Source organism: Hyperolius riggenbachi, chromosome 9 (genome assembly GCF_040937935.1).
Source record: "Hyperolius riggenbachi isolate aHypRig1 chromosome 9, aHypRig1.pri, whole genome shotgun sequence".
Lineage (NCBI taxonomy): Eukaryota > Metazoa > Chordata > Amphibia > Anura > Hyperoliidae > Hyperolius > Hyperolius riggenbachi.
This window is the reverse complement of record NC_090654.1, coordinates 66896859-66919625: the sequence shown is the minus strand read 5'-3', so window position 1 is coordinate 66919625 and position 22767 is coordinate 66896859. Positions and strand designations below refer to the sequence as shown.

Here is a 22767-nt window from a genome sequence, read left to right as displayed (position 1 = left end):
ACATTGCATCATTCTATAATATGTGCACATTACACAACACTCAGCATTCAAAATGAGTCTTTCAGAGCAGTCTGAAGTATTGACCTCTCCTCTGGCAGAGGAAAAGTAAATAGTCCAGGAACAGTTGAGATAATAAAAGTCAGATAACAGCCCTCTCCACGACTAAGGTCTGGTTCAGACGGACGTCTGCGTAGCGTCGCGTCTGGGGGTGTTGCGCGGTCAGGCTTTCAGTAGCCTTCGGTCGCGTCGTGATGCGGTCGCGTTTTTTTTTCCCGTAGGGGAACATTAGCCGTCGCGGTTGGCCGCTCCCTGGAAGCTACATGTTGCTTCTAGGGGCAGCCCGAACGTTTGCGAAAATCGGGACCCGAACGCCGCGTTCGGGTAAAAGCGCGCAAAAGCTCGGTGTAAACGCTCCCATTCACTTGAATGGGAGCGTTTACCGCGACGGTCCGAACGCTTGCAGTAAACGCTCCGCAAGCGTCCGTCTGAACCAGCCCTTACTTAGTCGGAGAGCTTAATGGCTTGTTTGCATAGAGATAACAACTGGAGTTTCTCAACTCTTCCTGTACTGGAAACAATTACACTGATGTATCTGATCTTAATGTTTTATTTCTTAGCTGTGCTACACATACAAATCATAATATCATCATTTTTTTTTCGCTTCAGTGTCTCTTTAAGTACCCACAGCGTGGCATCTCCTGCTTGCCAATCCTCTAAAACAGGTTGCTTTGTAGAAAGCTGAGCAGTGTGTTTGTACAGCAATCATCCAAGCATTGTCACCTGAAACAATCGCTAACTATCATTTTTGGCCCCAAAAATGTAAAGCACCCACAGTATATAGTGTAGAAATTGCAGAGAGAAAGAGATTCTCAGCAAATGATCGATTGTGTGTTTGAGTGTCCCAGATCTCTCTAATCGCCACTGCCATTTTGATCCGCCATGGGATTTTGTGTCCTCTGAGACAGGTGCTCAAAGGGATCCACAATACAATATGGCTTTTTACAGAGAGGACTGTTCAGCTGGGAAATAAAAACCCAATCTCCATAAACATTTGTGACAGACTTTCACAAACTTACTTATAAAAAGCTGTTATTAGTATTTTACTGAACCACTGACAGCCGATTGAGGACACCTGGGGTGATTGCAGGGAGCCCAAAGCGCTTTATGACCATGACCTGGATAGGGAGGGGCACACAGTGATCCCCCTTTGACTTGGTAAATAAAAGACTGCGACAACCGTTTGGATTTAAAAATTGGCCACAGCTTTTATTCCCATACCATTGAGGCAACAATTTTTTATTTGAAATATAAATCACGTTAACTTTCCTTTACATAATTTTCCACACACATTAATAAGGAAAAACACACATCGGAGTCCCCTGACAAAGGCCGCCCAAAAAACGAGCCGCAGCGCAACCCGTACCAGCCACCAGCCACAGTTATAACAGCTCGATGGGTACACCCCACTGCCGGCTCAACTTAAACATCCACATGGGCCTTGTCAGGGGCCCCGCCACAGCACTTCGGGGGTTGCCTCAACCCCGAAGGCCCCGCCACCTGGCCAAAGCCGCCTCCAGGGCCTCCCTCAGGCCAAACAGGAAGACGTTGTTGCCCACCTCATTGAGGTGCACTCCGTCTTCCCGAAAGAAGGATGGGTCATTCTCCAGCAACTTGTGGCGGACGGAAATTCCGCCTCTTCCACATACCACCTTCGCAATTGCTTTGTTCACCTTCCATCTTACCCTGTTTATTTCTGTGTAAGGGATTAGGGGGCGCCAGCGCTGCCTCGGGATTATTTCCGACCAGATTACCACTAATCCTGGGAACAAATTGCATGCTCTTACTATAAAGGCTTTTATATCAATTATTAGTCCGTCCATTGGCTCCCAGGCCAGGTCATTTCCCCCAATGTGTAAGATTAGTATGTCCGGGGGGCCCCATAGCCGGGCGAGTCTGTAAAATTTCTTGCAACATCCATCTAAAGTGAGTCCCGGGGCCCCATACCAGTGCGTCTCGACTCTATCGCTGCTCTGGCCCAGATTTCTCCCCCTGTGGCTTTCCGACGCTCTCCTCTCGGCCCATACCACATAGGAATGACCCATAACCCATATTTTCCGCCTTCTCCCGATCTCTCCTGCAGGATAAAGGACAATGCATTGTAAATCTTGGGAGGGAACAGGCTCATTAGCACTATATACACTATATACGGGGTGTTTTTTTTTTTTTTTTTTTTATTCTATGAGTTGGGGGCGGATATATGTTTTGAACCTCCTCGACTTCCATCTGCCTATCCTCATTATGGTTTCTTTACTGAGACCCCCCTTGTCCGCTTCCGTTGCCGCCCCTATGCGAAAAGAGTGTGACCCATACTCACTGGCTCGGCAGCCCACCTTGGTTAAACACTGTTTCAGCACTGTCACGAACTGGAATTGTGACAGTGATGATCCATCCTCGTGCACTAGCAAACCCTTAGTTTTGTTCCCGTTTTTCTGTACGTATCTAGTATAACACCCCACTGGACATGAGGGGCAACCCGGTATCTCCTGGAGCTGTATTAGAGCTCCTTTCCCGGCCTGATCGGTTTTTGACCTATGTATGACCATGTGCAATACATTCCTCACGAGATACACGTCAGAGGCCTGTATGCCTCCCGGAGTGCTCGTTCGATCACTGACCAACTCGCCTACCCGCAATGCACCGTAGAATGCCAGTGAGAACGCCAGTTTGAACAGGAGGGCCTCCTGGTTGCTTCTGCAAATCTCGCTGGTACTGTGCATTAACCTCAGCAAGAGTGGGATGGTTATGGGGCGTCTCGAGTCAGCCTGCTTGGGTCTTTTCCGAAAACCTTTTAATGCCTGCCGCACTAAAAATTCCTTAGTGAGGTCAGGCCACCCCTTTAGTTTAAATAGAAAGGCCAGGGCCGAGATTGCCTTGTTAACCTTTGCGGGTGAGTTTCCCTTGCTGAGCAGCTCACCCAGGAAAGCCAGGAAGATGTCCTGCCTTGACTGTCTGGGCCTGAGTGTCCGTTCCCTACCTTCAAACGCCGACCATCGGGCCCACTCTGCCTTGTAAGCATTCCATGTGCCTCTTGCCAGCGAGTGCTTGATCCAGTCCGCCATCATGGTAACACTAGTGTCCATAAGTGCAGTGGTATCTGTACTGGCCGCGTGTTTGCGCGTGGCGCCAGTTCCCGAAAACGTTCCAGCTGGAAACGAGATAAAGCATCCGCTATACCGTTAGCTGTTCCTGGTATGTGGCATGTTCTAAACTTAATATTATGGCGCAAGCATTGTAACACGAAGTGCCTGACAAGGTTGACTATCGGCGGCGAGCTGGTGGTCAAGCTGTTAACTATGTTGACGACGGCCATGTTGTCCGAGTTGAACACTACGGATTTGTTAGCCAACTCGCTCCCCCACAACTCGGCGGCTACCACCAGTGGAAAGAATTCCAGTAGCGCTAAGTTCCTGATAAGCGGTGAAGCAGCCCAAGATTCGGGCCACGTGTGATGACACCACTGGCCCTTTAAAAAGGCTCCAAAGCCGGCACTGCCGGCTGCGTCCGTAAAGAGCTGCAGTTCTTCGCTGCTCTGCGGTTGCTCCAACCACAGCGTCCTCCCGTTGTACTCATCAAGGAAGGTTAACCACATCCGCATATCCGCTTTAGTTTCGGCGGTTATACGTATGAAGTGGTGTGGTCGCACAATCCCTGCCGTCAGGAAGGCTAGTTTGCGGCAGAAGATCCTGCCCATGGGCATCACTCTACATGCGAAATTCAACTTACCTAGCAGAGATTGGGTCGCCCGCAATGTCAATTTTTTGGTCCCTACCGCAGCCTCCAGTTCCCGCCGCAGGTCGTCCATTTTGTCCTGCGGTAATCGAAACTCCATTCTCAACGAGTCAATCTCGATACCCAGAAATCGAATGATTTCCTGCGGTCCCTCGTTTTTTTCTGCGGCCAGAGGTACCCCGAAGTGTATGAAGAAGTTGATCAACGTGTCCATCACCGTGCGGCACACCTCAGTACCTGCTGGACCGGCGCAAAGGAAGTCGTCCAGATAATGAACTACCCCCTGCTGCCTGGCTTCCTTTTTAATCACCCATTCTAGAAATGTACTGAACATCTCAAAGTATGCGCAGGATATAGCGCAACCCATCGGGAGGCAACGATCCACGTAATAGTTGCCCTCCCATTTACAGCCCAGTAAGTGCAAGCTGTCCTGGTGGACCGGGAGGAGTCTAAAGGCTGCCTCTATGTCCACTTTTCCCAGGAGTGCTTCCTTACCCATGCTTCTCACCATGTTGGCCGCTCCGTCGAATGACGTGTAGGCCACTGACGTGAGATCGGGATTAATCCCATCGTTCACGGAAGTTCCTTTCGGGTGAGATAGATGATGTATCATTCTGTACTTACCCGGCTCCTTTTTGGGGACCACTCCCAATGGTGACACCGACAGGAGGGGGAGCGGCGGGGTTCTGAAGGGGCCCGCCATCCTGCCTAAACTTACCTCGTTGTCCAGTTTTTTGCTGACTATGTGAGAGAATTCGATAGCCGTTTTGAGGTTGCGGCACTGTTTGTGTGTCACGCTGGATTTTGAAGGTATGCGTAAGCCTTGCGCAAACCCGTGCCTCAGTAAATCCGCGTGTTCCCTGTTGGGGTACCTATCTAGCCATGGTAGCATCTTGTCGATGCTCACTGGCGTTTCCCCCTTTTGTACTGGGCTCGGCTCCGCGCTGACCCGCTGACAGCCTTCCTCGTTTATAGCACTTTGCCTAAGAATGGTTAGATCCGCCACAGGCTGCACATTCGTGTCTGAACTTGCAGCTGGCTCCCCATTTGCAGGTCCCATTGCTAAAGGACCAGCACACTCCTTTCTTATGCGGGGCCAGCGGTCCTTCTGATGTTCCGCTGGCCGACTGCTGAAAAGAATTATGGGTATGGGCCGACGTTCCTACCGATGACGCGGCCCCTCCCCCGGCTTTTGGAGCGGTCATTAGGCGCATCCATAAGGTGAGGTCCTTATGGTCCCAACCAATCTCGGGCCTAACTGCCATGCGCTGTCGATATTCCTCATCGTAGCGCAGCCAGGCCGTCCCTCCATATGTGCGATACGCTTCGAAAATTGCTTCTTGGTAACAAAACAGGGGGGTGCATAATTCAGGCGACTTTTCACCTATTATGCTCCCTAAAATGGTGAAGGCCTGCAACCAGTTATGAAATGAACGAGGGATGAGTCTGTGAAGTCTCCTCTCGTTTACCTCATCCCTACGGTGCTCTTTTCCCTTCTCCCATTTTTCTATGTTAAAACGGTCTAGCGGTAAGAGGGTAAAGATATCGATATATTCTTTGTTCCATACCCTCTCTTTTACCTCCCGTTTTAAATGGGTTCCCAGGGGGCCCTCGTAAGTCAGATAGGCATTCCCTTTTGCCGAATCGGCTATGGGCGTCTTCCGCTTGGAGCCTTTTGATCCTACCGAGGAGCTGCTATCTGTTGTACTCACGCTGCTGGATATAGATGTGCTGCGGGATCTAGCTTGGTGCTCTGCCTGGGGCCCATCCTGTGTCCCTAGCCATGCCTGCAGCTGCGCTGGGCCGCTGCGCTCCTGTGCCTTGTTTTGCACGAAGCCTAGCATATCCCTCAATGCCATCACTAGTTCGCTCTGCTCTGTATTTGTCGTGTGTGTTGGTGGTGGTGCAACGCATTTGCCACTCAGCGTTACTGAGGCCTCACCTGATTCTGCCGCCAAAGGCGCCGCTTGTCCCGAATCCGCCGTTCCTGGTGATGAGTCCTGATTGATGTTCACCGATGCTGCAGGAGGTAGGAGTAGCGAAGCCACCCCCTCAGCTCGCCCTAAGGTGTGAGCAGCCGCTGTTAGAGGGGGTGATTGTTGCTGGGCCCCCAGGCCATGTTGCACGGGCCCCGGGCCCTGCCGATTGACCTTGGTTGGGGACCCAGGTAGCACGGGCGTCACTTTGCCCTGCCCTCCCCTGCTGTCGATCATGGGCCCAGGCTCCCTGAAGCCCGGCCCCCATCCGTTGCTGTTCCTCCGCCCTAGGTCCCCAGGAGACTGACCCTTGTTGCTGGGATGGCCTCGGGGCCGTAGGGGCCCAATGAGGCCCTGATCCCTCCCCCCATGCCCACCCCTGCTCGCTATTGCTCCAGTTGCCGGGTGCCCTCCCTCCCCAAGCGCCTGTCTCCTGGCCCCAGCCCCCCCCTGCGGGCTGTCTGTCCCCCAGTGACTGTCATGAGTGTCCCAGGGTCCGGGCGCCGGCCATGCCCCCTGAGGTGCTGCTGCTGGAGGTGGTCTGCTGTTTACCCCCCTGCCCGGGCCGACGAGCGGTGTTGGCGCCGAGGAAGGGGCTGCCCCGCTGTACCCCCCCACGGGATGGCCCCCGTCCCTCCGATCCTGCTCAGCCACATGCGGAGCGGCCTGTGCGGCCCAGCTGTCCCCGTCATCCGGGCGGCCGCCATCTTCCCTGTGGCCGGCACCCGGGGGAAGAGCATCTACTTCCCCTTCCGGGTCGCCGCCATCTTGCTGTAGCCCAGCGTGCGTGGCGAGCGGGGGGCGGAGCTTGTGCGCCTTGCGCTTATGCGCAGACTTGGATCTGCCTTTCTGGGCCCGGGATTTTTGGGCGGCCGATGGCTTGGATGCGGGGAGCGGGCAGTTAGCGCGCCCAACCTCATGGGGAGAGCAAGCTGGAGGGGGAGGTGAAGCGCCACTCGGCGGGGGCGCCCGTGACTTCTTGGCCCGGGGGGCCGGCTGGGACAGCGTGGCTACTGAGGACCCTGGATCCTCCAGGTAGAATCTTGAGGGGGGTCTGCGCCGGCGAGGGCTGAGCTGTGGATGCGTCTGGAGGGGACTCCCACCCAGGTGAGACATTTGGGCCTGAACCCACTCTAAACCCCCCGATTCTGCCCCCACCCTGACCCTTTCCATCAATACGGACAGTGCCTCCTGGAGCATGCCTGCCATCCCCCTGTCCCCTGTGTGCCTACCGGTAGTGCTGGGTGCGTGCGTGCGTGCAGTCAGCCTGGCTAGATGGTCTGGAGGAGCAGTTGTTGTCTCTTCCGTGCTGGGTCTCCAAAGGAAGTCCCACTTCCTCTCTCATCCTTTTGTTGTTCCCCCCAGGTCCCTTCCCCTCCTTTATTTGTCACCTTGACCTGCACTGCCCTATCTTGTCCAGCAGTGAGGTCACAAGCCCCCCAGCCAGGTCATGCCCCCTTGTCGCCCAGCTCCGCCTGCTCTGGAGGGGGTTTCTATATGGCCGTGGTCACATCAATTGGGCGAGTTCTCACGGGGTGATCGGTGGTGGACCTATAGAGGAGACTGAGCGCTACTTATACATACTGTACATGAACTGAAATAGCGGACGATTCAAAATGAGGGATCTTTAGTGATCCTTGACACCCTAGAACCGCACGATGCCATTGTTCTTACCACTCCCCTGCCCGACAGAAACTACTTTGTTGCACACACCACACACTCGCCGTCCCTCTGCCCCCGCATAGCAATATGCGCGTCATCAGCCAGAGGCTAATAAACGGTATGTACACCATTGTGACTGCTCTGTTGCCTGGCAATCGGTATCTGATCCCTTGGGCGACAGAGCTCGGCAAGACATCTTCAGGTGAGTATTCAGCCTTACACTTGGTGCAGTGCGATCCTTAATGGTTGCACAGCACTCAGGGACAGATTTACAACTCAGGGAGCTGTAGGCACAGGCGTTCTGGCACCCTAAACTCCGCCCCTGAACACAGGCCACATCTAAAGTAAAAATATTCTGAACTCTAATTCCTGCCTTACTGTATGTCACTAACTTTCCTTAGAATCGTATCTAATTATTGTCTCATATCATCCTTAGTGACATGAGACAAGTGCCAGAGGTCAGTTATTTGAAGCAGGATCATGTCTGTAAGCGCCTGAGGTCAGTGGTTTGAGGAGGAGGGGCCACCTCTCCTACATAAGGCGCCTGTAGGCACATGCCGCACTGCTCCCGATAAGTTACAGCTGCGGTGTGACCAAATCAGTGAGGCATACTTTCCATTGAAAATATGCCTTACTTCGGGGGTTACCACACACAGCGCGAAGGTAACTCTTGCAGTGCCGCAAAGGGACCAGCCGCAACACGTCACACCGCGTTCAGTGTGATAACCCCATAGGGCTATCACTACTTCTGCAACGGGATGCGGTGGTTTTGTGCATCGCAATGCAACATACAACCCCAAGTGTAAAAAGGGCCTTACTGAACCTCAACCCATAATGTTAAACTTCTTGATAATGCTTGCGGCCCTGCCCAGAGGTCTCCACTCTTCCTGTGTGTATTTCATGACATTCCTGAAAGCAGAGATGATGGAAAACACACTCTGAATTTTATCTTCCCTGTGGCTCCCTCCCTTTTTATCTTCACCGCCGTCTTCTCTGCTGACGTTGACCCAGTTCAGCTCATTTTCCGTCTTACAAAGCGATTTCCCCCCAGAACTTATACAAATTTGGTCAGTTTGTCGTTGGCGGTTTTTCTTTGTCCTGACTTTGCAAAAGAAACCCGGATGATATTTCAGGAGTTGCCGCTGCTTCGTCCTGTGGGATCCCCACACAGCTGTTGGATTTAACCTGGCCAGAGATCCATTAACTCCTCCACTGCCAGGCCAAAAACACGCAGTTCTATCAAGCCAGGGAGAGGACAATAAACTTGGGGACAGAAGAATTCTTGCTGTCATTATTTCTTGTGTGTGTCAGCTGATGGGATACTCCCACTGCCAAAAACACTCCACAAGAAGCAGCTCACACAAAGAGACAGTCAGAAACAGGGCAGCCTCACATGAAGTTTCCTGCGCTAGTGCGCTCGTAACAACTGATCGAGAGAGCAGCACAAAAAAGGAGCGACGGAAGAAGAGAGGGAGGAAGGAAGCCAAAAACTGAAAGAGAAGGAGGGAGAGAGAGAGAGACAAGGAGGCTGAGGACAGAAAGGCAGAGAAGCCGGGCAACTGCTGCAAAGGGGAACTTGCTGTAAAGTCAGAAGCAGAGTTTGGAGAGAGAGAAGAAGCTGGAGATATCTTGAACATTGTACAGCTTGCTGCAAGTTTAGCAGACTTGTGAGGACATATTATGAACACATAGAAGCAGACTGCATGCTGCATGCATCACTATTGACACACTCTCTAGAAGTTTATTCAAGGTTGGAACCAGGATTCTACCACTTTCACAACTCCCTCCAGAATCGGTGAGCTTGCTCATGGGTGGCATCAATGCTAAAGCATTGACCAATCACAAGTGAGGACAGGACTAAGGAAAACCTATCTTTGTAGCAACTCTAGTGGATGCTGACGCGTTTCGGAGCGCCATCTCTTTTTCAAGAAACAGAATTAACTTTTTTTGATTAGTGATGACTGATTTAAAGTCTTCGGATTATTTAATTTCATTAATTTACTGATCTCTCAAGACACCGCTGGTTGTAGGCTCAACTGTCTCTGATCATTTGTTACTTACTGGGGTATCTGCGGCCCCCGATAGAGACTACATCACCCCCTCTGCCCTGGGATGTGGTCAGCAGGACCTGCTTATGAAATGATTGAGCTGAGAACTTTGGACCCCTGCGAGGGACTAGATTTGACCCGCAGTCCTAAAGTGGGACACCGTCTAGAAAGGACCAATGCAGTGAGGATACCCCCTGGCAGAGCACCCCCTATTCTGCAGAGGAGTATCCGGAGGAGAGAGGTGATAGGGATGGGGAAGGGGGGTAGCCTTCCCACAGGAAAAGTGGGAGAGGGGCATTACTTCCAGCCCACCTCCCATACTCAATATACCTGGTGTGACCTGTGTGGGGACTTCATCTGGGGCATCTACCGCAAGAGCCTGCGCTGTGTCTGTAAGTACCAACAGTAACGTATGATGACCACACATAATACAGTCTGATTACACGTGATTCTAGTATCTAGAAAGAACTTGACAAATATATTGTTTAAAAAGCAATCTAATTTGGATGAGGCTTTAAGATACTGTGATTGGATGAGAGTTAGGTTGAGTGATTAAGCAATCGACTTTATTGTGCGATCAACTATAGTGTGGTGGATCTAAAGACGCTCAACTAGTGACCCACACACTACAAGCAAGATCTAATTCTCTTTCACTAATAGGTCTAAACGATCTTGTGAATGCTTTGAAACCAAAAATCGATTCTGTATCGAGCTAAGTCATGTGAAAGGCAGTCGATTCCTTTATAATCGACCGATATTTTCCATCCAACCTGATCAAGTAAATGTGTCCATTTGACCAGCTATCAGCCAATTTCTAACAATTGAGCAGAATGATTTCTACCCCAATCTGATAAAATAATCGAATGGTCGATCGACCAGGAAAATCAACTAATGTAAACTAATGTATGGTCACCTTTACATGTGTTGTGATAATACGATAGTTTTGTACTATGTTCTCTGTCACATGGCATGCAGTAAAGTATTTGTTCCTGGTGTGTGTGTGTGTGTGACAGCACTGCCTAAAAATATGCTACTAGTGAAATCTAGAAGAACTGGATTGTAACATAGGATTGCAATGTGGGTGTGACAACTTTTCTGTGTCAAAAATGTTACACCTTTGTTCAATTCCACTCTTAACGGAGTATTAAGAGGAACAATAAAGCGTATAGTTGCCAACAAAATAATTTACAACCAGATGTGTGCCACATTTTTTAGACAATTCCTGGTGCTGCTTTATCAAGACAGGTGCAAAGAAAACTAGCAGATGTTCACAGCAACCATTCAGCCGGCTAATGAAACAAGGATTCTGATTGGCTGCACTAGGCAACTGCATCATATCTTTTGCATCTATTTACTTTGTACCTGTTAGTACTACATTTCCCACCCAGCCTCAGTGTTCTATGTTACTGCACAGCCACCAATCACATTCAAATGCTACTCCTCCTCCGTCATTTTGCAGGGCAGGTTTAAATCTCATTGGCAGCTGGGAGGTACTAGTGAAAAGTTCTTTAAAAAATTCATGGAATGTTTTTTCTGCATTACAACATACCAGCTCACTAAAATTAAAATACCTAATAAGGTGAATGATGAGCTTTAAAAGGAACCCAAGGTGACGTGTAAGACCTATGGAAGCTGCCATATTTATTTCCTTTTAAACAATACCAGTTGCCTGGCAGTCCTGCTGATCTTTCTGGTCAGTAGGATCTAAATCACACTCACAAGAAACAAGCATGCAGCTAATCTTGTCAGATTTGTAATAGACTTCTTACCTGCATGCTTTTTCAGGGTGGGTCTATGGCTTAAAGTATTAGAGGCAGATGATCATCAGGACAGCCAGGCAAAGTGCATTGTTTAACAGGAAATAAAAATGTCAGCCTCCATATCGCTCTCGCCTCAGTTGTCCTTTAAGAAGCAGCATTGGGGTTAAGGACTGCACACTCCTACAGTGGAACTGCAGGCCGGAAACACCTCTGTTTTTAACTTCTTGCCGACCGGCTGACGCCGATGAGCGTGGCCGCGGCGGCAGCCCCAGGACCTCCTAACGCCGATTGGCGTCAAGTCCTGAGGCTCTGTTTTGCAGGAGATCGCGGAGGAGGGGGGCGGAGCTCCACCCTGCCTTCAGTCTCCGAGCGGCGATTGCAACCCCCGTCTATTTACATGTACAGCGCTGTGATCAGCAGCAGCGCTGTACTGGGGACAGCCGTGTGACACGGCAGTCCTCCTGGGGGACAAGAGAGCGATCGGCTCTCATAGGCAGAAGCCTATGACAGCCGATCGCCATGATTGGCCGGCTGGGGGGAGGGAGAGGATTTGGGGAAAAAATAAAAAGTAAACAGTAAAAATGATAAAAAAATAGCAACATAAATATTTATTAAAGAAAATAAATAAACACAAAGGGGGCGATCAGACCCCACCAACAGGAAGCTCTGTTGGTGGGGAGAAAAGGGGGGGGGGGGGGGAATCTCTCGTGTGCTGTGTTGTGCGGCCCTGCAGCTTGGCCTTAAAGCTGCAGTGGCCAATTATGCAAAACACAGCCTAGTCTTTAGGAGGGTTTACCACTGTAGTCCTCAAGTGGTTAAATGCGGTTTCAACCTGGTGACCAGGTGTCCACATAGAGGACATCAGACACTGAAGTCTATGGAAACGGTAGCCAAAATGCTGCAAGTAAAGAAGACTGAAACCTGCACTACATAAAACTACACAGATGTAAACTTCACTACTGGCAACAGTCATTATAATCTTAAAGACTATGTGGCTTGTATGGTGTGGCTGAGGTGTGAACCAGCCTTCACCAACTTGTTAAAACAGAAAACCAGATACAGTAAAATCCCAGTTATCTGGAACTCAACTAACCAGCAGCCTCAACCAGAGCAGGATCATCCGCCAGGCAACCTAGGCAGGTGCCTGAGGCTTAGTGGGTGTCAAGGGGTCCACCAGCCACCTCTGACCTCTTTCCACTTCAGCTTACCAAAAAGACCACAAGGGGGCCCAAATCTACTACCTTGCCTAGGCAGGGTTGTCACCTCAACCTTTTAAATACCGGCACATATGAATTATACAGGTTCTGGGGCTACTCACACATAATCAGTGCCTAAACTGTGTCTAACTAGCCACAAGGAATGTATAATTCATATGTGCCGACAGGCCCGTATTTACATCACAGGAACCTATAGGCACAGATGTCCTAGACTTCACCCTCCATAAACCTACAAACTCCCCGCCAAACCACACTGCAAGTGTGCTGGAAGGCCCAGCTGTCACTTCTGCCTCACTTTCTTAGCCTACAAAGGTGCCACTTAATATTGAGGGTACTTCTGGCTACCGAAATATTAAGTTCTCTCACTGAAGGGAGATCTCATTAGTGGAATGCTGAGAGCAGGGTGAGTAACCTCTCAGGACTCTGCATAGGGAAGGAGGGAGGGAGGCACTCGGGGAGGGGAGTGAGCCGCCTTTCCATCATCAGGCGCCTGTAGGCACGTGCCTACAGTGCCTTATGGTAAATCCGGTTCGGTGTGCGGGTATTTAAAAAGATGAGGTGGCAACCCTTTGCCTAGGGCCCCATTCAGTGTCGGACTGGGAGGTGGAAAAACAGGAGGAAATCCACCTGCTGGCCAAGCAGCAGAAACCCTGTGTTATCACTCCCAATAGAAACCTGCAGCAGGTCTTCACTGTGAGCAGCAACACCTGATTACTGCTACTTGGCCAGCAAGTGTTTTTTTCTCAGTTTTACCACTTCTCAGTCCAACACTGGCTCCAATACATCTTAATCCATCTCTCTAAACCAACCAGTACAAATTGCTGGCACAGTGGTGAAGCCCAACTTCTTAGGCTGTTTGTGAGCTATGCTGTGCCTAAAGACCGGGTTTCCACAGCTCCCCCAAAGCTTAAAATACTTTCATTTACTGTATTTTAACATTTAATACAGAGTTCATGGTATGTATATTGAATGGGATATAATAATATTGTATTAGCTAGGCCTAGTTTTAAGTCTCAGCAATCAGAAAGTACACTTAGGGCCCGTTTCCACTAGTTAGTGATGCGAATGCGGCTACGTAGCCGCATCGCATCACTTCCGCCACCGGCCGCTGCGGGCGGATGCGGCCGTGCGAAAATCTGCAGCATGCTGCAGATTTTCAGATCGCTCCGCACCGCACAACATGCACACAGTGGAAACTCTTCCATTGCCGTGCATGTGTTTCAGCACACCCGCGGTGCGATGCGGCTATGTAGCCGCATCGCACCGCTCCTAGTGGAAACGGGCCCTTATCCAGCATCAGCCGATCCCCATCAGTGCCGGGTAACCAAGACTCTGCTGTATTGTTAAGGACTACCTATTTCAGGGACAGAACTTTGAAACTTGGACTTGTTTCCGGATATGGGGCAACCATGTAGGTGGAAAGTGCAGTAACCCATAGCAACCAATAAAAAAAAACCTAATATAGCGATGTTAACTAGAGTAAAAAAAAAATAAAAAATAGCCCGTCAGATACAGAGTCGGTTAATCCTGCATTTTGCTATTGTACTTATCTTAAATGATTTAAGTAGAGCCTTTTTAATAATGCAGTCTACTTGCATTATTTATTTTACCTCCTTTTAAAACATTCAGATCTTTCACCTCCAGTATGTAAAGTATACGCTGTTTCTCTGTACTTACTAGGGATTGTCTAGGGCAGCACGGTGGCGTAGTGGTTAGCACTGTCGCCTTGTATCTCTGGGTCCCTGGGTCAAACTTCCAGCCGAGTTTGTATGTTCTCCCCGTGTCTGTGTGGGTTTCCTCCGAGCACTCCGGTTTCCTCCCACATCCCAAAAACATACAGATAAGTTTATTGGCTTCCCCCTAAATTGGCCCTAGACTATGATACATACACTACACGATACATACATAGACATATGACTATGGCAGGATTAGATTGTGAGCTTCTCTGAGAGACAGTTAGGTGACAAGACCATATACCCTGTACAGTGCTGCGGAAGATGTCAGTGCTATACAAATACTAAATAATAATAATAACTTTAATTAAAAAAATAATAATAATTTTGTCAATGAGATACAAATTTTGCATGCAAATTGATGCAGCTTGAAAAAGGACCAGTCAAATGCTGTTTAGTCCATTTCTCAAGATGCATGAATTTGCATACAAAATGTGTATAATCCTGCACCAAACTCTGAATTATTTGCATATCACAGACCATCCTTAGTGCTTTCACCGACAATAAACAAACTGTGTGTGTGTGAAGGTGGTCAATGAGATGCTAAATGTATTTTATACAAATTTTCCCAACTTGAAGTTTTACCAACCAAATTGGTTCACTTCCAAGGTGCATACATTTGCATAATATTAAACATACTATTGGCATCAAGTTAAAATGATTTACTTCTCACTGACCATTTCCATTCACTCACTGACCTGACCATTCTCACTGCTTCTTCAGTTGTAATATACTTTTCACATTCCTTATTATCCCTCAACTGAAGTGCAAATAATATCTGTAATCAATACATAGCAGCGCAGGAAATACTGAGGACTTATTTTTGAAGTTAACTATAAAGGTCCTGGGAGTTCTGGTTCACAAAGAGCTTGCTGGGCAATCTGTAAAACATAAAGGTTTACAGGTAAAGTTAGTAATACAAGTACATTGCATTATTTATCTAAGTCATTATAGGTATATTTTATTTATATGGCACTAACCTCTTCCATAGCGCTTTACAGAGTACAAAACACACCATAGTGGGGAGCATAGGTACATGAGTGTGGCTGGATTTGAGGCAAGGCCACTAAGGCCATGGCCTAGGGCACCAGGAAGCAAGGAGACAAATGGAGTAGCAAATGAGGCAGTGAGCCTTAAAGTCAAGCTATGACAAATTATTATCCTGTCTGAAGAGGTGTGTTTGAGGGTGCGTTTGAAGGTTTCTAGGCTCAGAAGCAAGACAGGCTGTGGGAGAGAGTTCCAAAGGAGGAATGAGATTCGTGAGAAGTCCTGGATGGGAGAGTGAGAGGAGGTGACCAAGATTGAGGACAAGAGGATGTCTTGGGAGGAGCAAAGCTTAGAGGTGGGATGGGATCTGGACATTAATAAACAAAAATGTATGGAAGGCACAGCTTATGTAGAGCTTTGTATGGTAGGGTTAGTAGTTTGAACTGGATACTTTGGGTAAATGGCAGCCAATGGAGGGATAGGCAGTGAGAGGCAGCATCAGAGGAGCTGGAGGAGAGGTGGATGAGACTGGCAGCAGAGTTCGGCAGGGACTTGAGAGGTGCCATTCTATTGGTAAGCTGCAGAGTAGGGTGTTGCAGTAGTCCAAGTCATTCTAAGTTAATTCCAGCACATGCAAGTATAAGTACACCAACAGGTTAAAGATGTAACTTTCAGGACTTCACTCCTTCTCGAGTCAATGGTCTGGAACAATCTTGCGGCATGGCTTTTCTCTAATGCTTCATCCAGGCCGGTGAAACATGAAGCCACATAGTCGGTATAAGGCCTCTTTCAGGTGGGAGGCTGAACTGTGCGCTTGTAGGGCAATTCAGAGTCCCATCTGCCGCCCACGAGCCCCATTAATACAATTAAAATGCAGCCGAATGGCAGCAGTTGTAACACCACATGTGCCAGCGCTTAACACGCAGTGGAATTACCTGGCGGTAGAGAACTGCAAAATGTCATTTCTGAGCACGGCTGCACTTAGATCTGACTCCATGGAAGGGGGCTACTGTCCAGCGCCAGAACCAAGCACTAACAAGCGGCCGCCCAGTGCACAAGAGTAGTTCACAGGCGGGGGATTCACAGTCTTCAGCTGCTCATATGAAAGAGACCTAAGGTTGACAGCCCTGGAAACGGCATCTTTACAAAACAAGTCAAGACTAGAGCCCAGCATACTAGCCTGGCAGGATTCCCATTAGCACAGAGGATAATGAGAAATGAATGCTGATTGGTGGATAGAAGTGACCACAAGCCACACTTTGCTTAATAAAATGTGCATGTGTTTGGTGTAATATCAGCCACAAGGGAGATGTCACAGCACTAAGAACATGTGTCCCCAATAACACATTACAATGAATTACTCCCTCCTTGACACAGTATAATTAATTGCACACAGACTGTTCGCTGACTTCTGTCCCTAATGAGCATCCAGGCTCTGTATGAAGCCCATTTTTTACAATGCACATAATTATTTGCTACACATACAATTCCTGTTCATAGTTCAGTTAAAGGGTTACTGGGTGAGAAACCGTAACCAAGAATTGAACTTCATCCCAATCAGTAGCTGATATCCCCTTTCCCATGAGAAATCTTTTCCTTTTCACAAACGGATCATCAGTGGGCTCTGTATGGCTGATATTGTGGTGAAACCCCTCCCACAGTGTGATGTCAGGACCATGGTTCTGATATCACACTGTGGGAGCCTTGTTGCATTGTGGGAAATAACTGCATTGCTCGTAACGGGGACTAGGCAAGGAGGCGCATGGCCAACTGGAAAGGTTGTCGCCGCTGCTGGCCGGAGGGTCTCCGAACGATGGTGCGTGCAAAGGATGACTCCGGGACGGGGAAGGGGGGGATTTTAATACACGGTATGTGGGGACAGGGGTTGTAACTAGACATTTCTGTGTCCATTCCCGGTCACCACTGTACTGTGTATGTGATTTTACCATGTTTACCGCTATTTTTCACCCCTAGGCAAATGTGCTATTGTCCAAGTGCCTCTAGGGATGGAGGATGTAAAATGTTTGCTATGAGTTCTCATGGTTCCTAGAGAACTCAAAAAGCAATAGTGTGAAGTCTGTTCCCACTCCCGAACCACAAATTTACTCTTCATTGTAAGAATACCTGCTGACACTAGCCTGAACTCCCTTACAGCCTAATTTGCTGCTATTGCTATGGCAACAAGCAAACATCACAGAGGAACATCTGGAGTCTGGTAGGCTGAGTCAACTCCTGGCTTCTCCTCTTGGGGTCCTGACTAGCTAGTTCTTCCTACCATACTTCTTGTATCTGTTCCCATTTATCTTGAAGTATATCTGCTCCTTTGGCTTCATTCTCCATAACACTATGCTGAGTGTGCAGAGCTTGCACTCATCTCACCACCAGAAATCCCAAAAGACAGGAAACAACATTATGTGGCTTGATGGTACCTGCCCATAGGACAGTCATGGGCCAACGAGACAGCTGATCTAAATGCCCAGGCTAAAGTGACCTCTGCTTTTAAAGTGAACCAAAACAGCCACTATGGTTTTGTTCTGTTTGATGTGTTGTTACTAATCACTAATTCTTTCCACTAGCCATCTTGACTCTGCAGCACTAATCACTGTAATATTAATTCTGGGTGGGGTGACACTTTAGAATGCCACAGTGCTCAGTGCATTCCTCTCCCTAATTTACATTCTGAAATTTATCATATGGTGACATTTTTACTGCTGGCAGGTGATGTCAGTGGAAGTAGCTGCTGCTTGCTTTTTTGGCATTTGGAAACAGCTGTTATTTCCCAAAATGCAACGAGGCTCCCACAGTGTGATATCAGCACCTCAGTGCTGTGAGGTGCTGACATCACACTGTGGGAGGGGTTTTACCACAATATCAGCCATACAGAGCCCGCTGATGATCTGTTTGAGAAAAAAGATTTCTCATGGGAAAAGGGGTATCAGCTGATCGGGATGAAGTTCGATTCTTGGTTACATTTTCTCGTTAAGGGCCAAACCACCTGCATTGGATCTTGGAGCCCAATGCCGTTAGTATCCAATCGGCTACTACATAGTAATTCATGGTTGTAGCCGATTGTAGATGATTGGCTAAACCTATCGGTCATTTGGGCCTGATGGGTTTTCAGGTTGGTTTTAGGCACTTACTGAGGGGTTAGACAAGACACAGAACATTTACATAGCTCTTTTCTCCTGGCGGACACAATGTGTCAGAGCTGCAGCCAATAGAGTGCATTCAATTAGAGCAGGTATGTCAAACCGGTCCTATGAGGGCCGAGGTCCTCACACATTTTTGACACAGCTCAAATTAATTAATGGGTCTGAACCAGGAAAGGTGTGGTTGGTCAGGTAGAACATATTCCTCTGTTTCTCAGTCCAACCTAAACACTGGCATGGATCTGGTCCTCCACACCTGGAGTTCGACACATGTGGGTTTTGCGCGCGTAAACTTTTATGCACCCATTAAACCATATGCAACTTTCTGCACGCGTAAAACTTTGCGCGCGAGTTTTATTCCTGAAAACGGTGCTAACCTACTGGTGCAAAGGTTATCACGCCTAAACTACTTTAGGCGTGCTAAGTAGGTTAGCACCGCTTTGTGAATCAAGCCCTTAGAGTTTTAGAAAATGATAAATCTTATTTAAACAATACTAAATCAGTATTTTAGCTAATTAAAAACAATGGCAAATGCGTGGAAATGGTTTAGAACCAATTATCATGTACTACAATTAAATATATATATGTCAAGGGTACTTGTGATAAGGTTTATGCTAGGGGGTACTTGGTGAGTACAGGGTTTTAAAAGGGGTACATACCAATAACATGTTGAGAAACACTAGCTTACTGAATAGGAAGAGACAAGATTTGAACCCAGGTCCCCTGTGTCAGAGGCAGAGCCCTTAAAGGAAACCAGAGACGAGATTTATTATAAGTTTTATACATACCTTGGGCTTCCTCTAGTCCCATGCGCACGGATCACTCACACATCGACGTCCTCAGCCTTCACCAGGTCCGGTACCAGGTCCCATAACTTCTGCCAGTCGCGGCCAGTCTGCGCAAGAGAAGTGCGCCCTCTACGTATCTCTCCGGTGGCTGCTGGAAGAGGACCCAGGTATGTATAAAACTTTTATTAAATCTCGTCTCTGGTACACTTTAACCAGTGCCCTATCCAGCCACTTTACAATATGCAGTCTGTGCTATCCATGAGAACGAATCAGAATTGTGCTGTATTTTCACAGATCTCTTCTCGATTATTCTTCAAAGGAGTTTATATACATACTGTACATTATAAGTCCACTAACCCCCAAAACTGAGGTTGTGCTTAGAATTCAGTAACATTCAGCAATGATGTCACTGTGGAATTCACATGTGGTTGCCTAATTTATTTTATAATCGCTCTTGTTTATTTTTAGTACTACAAAGCTGTGTACAAACTGCAGATGAGAAATGCAAGTCCTTATGATAAATGCAAGGAACAAAATAAACACACTAAAAGGCTTGTTTGTAGAAGAAAGTGCCTGTGCTATCCAGGAGAACCAGGAGGAGTAGATTTAAGGCTTGTTTTCTGGTTTGTTTTCTTACACTTTTCTTGAGAAGGGTTTGAGCACTTACAAATCCACTATCATGAAAAACTGTAAAATTGAAAATACATAAAAACACGCAAGTAAAAAGTGCATTTCTTCCAGAGTAAAATGCGCTATAAATAACTTTTCTCCTATGTCGCTGTCACTTACAGTAGGTAGTAGAAATCTGATAGAAGTGACAGGTTTTAGACTAGCCCATCTCCTCATAGGGGATTATCAGGGTTTTCTTTATTTTCAAAAGCACTTAGTGAACAGCAGTTACTCAGCCCAACTGCCAGTGTGCAGACATGTGTACATCCTTATATAGATCCTTTCCAGGGAGTGCTTTTGTAAAGAATAAATAAAATGCCGTATTTTTGTCATAAAAGATGCACCTAGTTTTAGAAGGCAAAAACCAGGGGGAAAAAATATACTAAACCTGGTGCGTCCATCCAGGAGCATCTTGTAGATATTCTCTCCCGATTATTGTGTATCTGTCCCCAGTGTGACCTCTTCTGCTCCTCTGTCCCCTTCTGTCCCCCGTTTGTCCTCCTCTGTCCCCAGTGTGTTCATATCGGCGGGCATTCGTAAGCCTGGGACTCCCTGTATTCGGCATATAAGACTTTATCTCCACATTTTTTTGGGAGAAAAATTGTCTTATATAAAATATGGTAATATGAATCCCCCTTGAAGAGATGGACTAGTCAATAACCTGTCAGTTCCATCAGATTTCTACTAGTGACAGCAACACAGGAGAAATGTAATTTATAGCTCATTTTACTCTGGAAGAAACATGCTTCTTATTTGTATGTAATTGCATGCATTTTACATTTTAAAATATTTTCTTAATAGTGGTGCTTTAATGGGAACATTGGATACTATCTATGGGAACATTGGATACTATCTATGGGAACATTGGATACTTTTAAGTTGGACTTTTGCAGAGATTTCCATATAGCAGACAACTAATGCATGCAGAGACTGTGTATGTGTTTAGCTATAATCCTACTAATATTATAAATAGGAAAGTTTGGATGTTTGTTACTCGATCACTCAAAAACGGTTTTGAATGAAATTTGGCACACACATAGTACATTACCTGGAATAACATATAGCATACTTTTTATTCCCATAACCAAAACGGGGGCGGAGACAAATACAAATTTCACTGGGGAAATGTAAATGGCAGCCACCTTTGCACAGCTGGTCACTGGATGACTGGGATTAATATTCAGAAAAGTGAGTGGAGCCTACAAAAGCCAATCAAAATTCACCTATTGATTTTCAAGGGGAATATTTAATTGCTGCCATTCTTGCACTGTTGATTTGCACAAGCCTCAAACTTGGTACAGTTGGTCATTGGGTGACCGGGGTTCAAATTCAGAAAAGGGGTGGAGCCACAGCCAAATTATTGATGCCAAAGACAGCAAAGCTCACAAACTAGGTCATTAAGTAATTGTGTGTTAAGGTTAGAAAAAGTGAGCGGAGCCAACACTAGCCAAATACATACCAGGGCAATGCCGGGCCACCAACTAGTATTCTCTAACAGTGTAATGTTATCTGTTTTTAGCTATTAAAGTGTATCCAAGCCTTACACAAAATTACTACAAGACACTTGCCTAAAGAGAGGGAAGCTTTGGGATCTTATTGAGGCTTCCCTCTCTATTCTAATGTCACCTGTCGCTCAGGCATTGTCACTAATCAGATCGGAGCCACGCAGCTCCTTTTCCTTATTAATGGCCGTACAAGAGCCTGCGCATGTGCAGTAAGCGGGCTGTGTGCTTCTGCACATGAGCAGACGGGGTTGCACAGCTGTAAATAAGGAACTGAAGCTGCGCAGCCCTGATGTGGAGGGGAGCCACGCTATGCAACGGGGGCTGCAGAAAAGGGAGGGAAGCCTCAATAGGATCCTGAGGCTTTCCTCTCTTCAGGGTAAGATCTTTGGCTTGGGTCACTTTAACTGTAATGTCTTTCTAAAGGTCTGCTATAGTTACCCATACATGATTTGGTCTGTAGTAGAACAAGAATAAAACATTTGTAAAGGGCTTTTTTTATTTTTCCCGTAGGATCCAAAGCCAATATTCTATCTAAGATTAGTACATTGTTCCGGATTGTGACGTGTTACAGGGGAAAATGTTATGTGATCCTAAATGCCAGACTAAACAGATGGCTTTTCAGTTTTGATTTAAAGGGACTCCGAGCACCTCTCATGGGTATGCCTTTAAGACTCCGACCATTACTGCAAAGTACTTAAAGATGCATACCTTTCTGTAGCTTGTACTCTCCTCTTTCATTTGATGCCCGAATCGTCGTTCTACACCAAATAGTTTTCGTTTGATTTCAGTTTAAAAATTGCGGTTGCCATCTTGGCTATGTTATAACTTCTGGGTCACCCCTGTCTTCTCTGTTAAGGAGGCCATACATGGTACAATTATTTCATACTATCTTACCATTTCCATGTAGTATAAGGGTAAATTAAGTAAATATACTGAAAGGATAATTTAGGCAGTTCCCTTATATTACATAGAAATGGTAAGATTGTATGAAAAAATTGTACCACGTATGACCACCATTAGAGACGTGCATCACTGAATGAAGCAGGAAGAAGAAGTGACAAGCATGGCCATTGCAAGAGGCTCCTCCAGAGGGGTCATAGCACGACTTTGTTGGAAGTCGTCCGTCTTAAAGGCATGCCATTGAGAGGTGCTCGGAGTCCCTTTAACCACCCTGGCGTTCTATTAAGATCGCCAGGGCGGCTGCGGGAGGTTTTTTTTTTTATAAAAAAAAAACGATTTCATGCAGCCAACTGAAAGTTGGCTGCATGAAAGCCCACTAGAGGGCGCTCCCGACGCATTCTTCTGATTGCCTCCGGCAATCAGAAGTAACAAGGAAGGCTGCAATGAGCAGCCTTCCTTGTTTGGCATGGCGACAAGCGGAGTGACGTCATGGACGTCAGCCGACGTCCTGACGTCAGCCGCCTCCGATCCAGCCCTTAGCGCTGGCCGGAACTATTTGTTCCGGCTGCGCAGGGCTCGGGCGG

General features: G+C 47.4%; 1 protein-coding gene and 1 long non-coding RNA gene across 2 annotated transcripts in view; one reads left to right on the top strand and one right to left on the bottom strand.

The window, feature by feature from the left end:
* The first annotated feature begins 8841 nt into the window (after positions 1-8841).
* Positions 8842-22767, top strand: part of RASSF1 (Ras association domain family member 1) — a 93217-nt gene continuing 79291 nt past the window's right edge. Inside the window, exon 1 of the mRNA XM_068252978.1 lies at positions 8842-9867. Coding sequence (XP_068109079.1) covers positions 9540-9867 — 328 coding nt within the window. The 5' untranslated portion in view covers positions 8842-9539. The remainder of the gene's footprint in view (positions 9868-22767) is intronic.
* LOC137532467 (uncharacterized) overlaps positions 14722-22767 on the bottom strand; it is a 131381-nt gene continuing 123335 nt past the window's right edge. Inside the window, exon 3 of the long non-coding RNA XR_011023938.1 lies at positions 14722-15066. This is a non-coding gene — a long non-coding RNA (uncharacterized lncRNA). The remainder of the gene's footprint in view (positions 15067-22767) is intronic.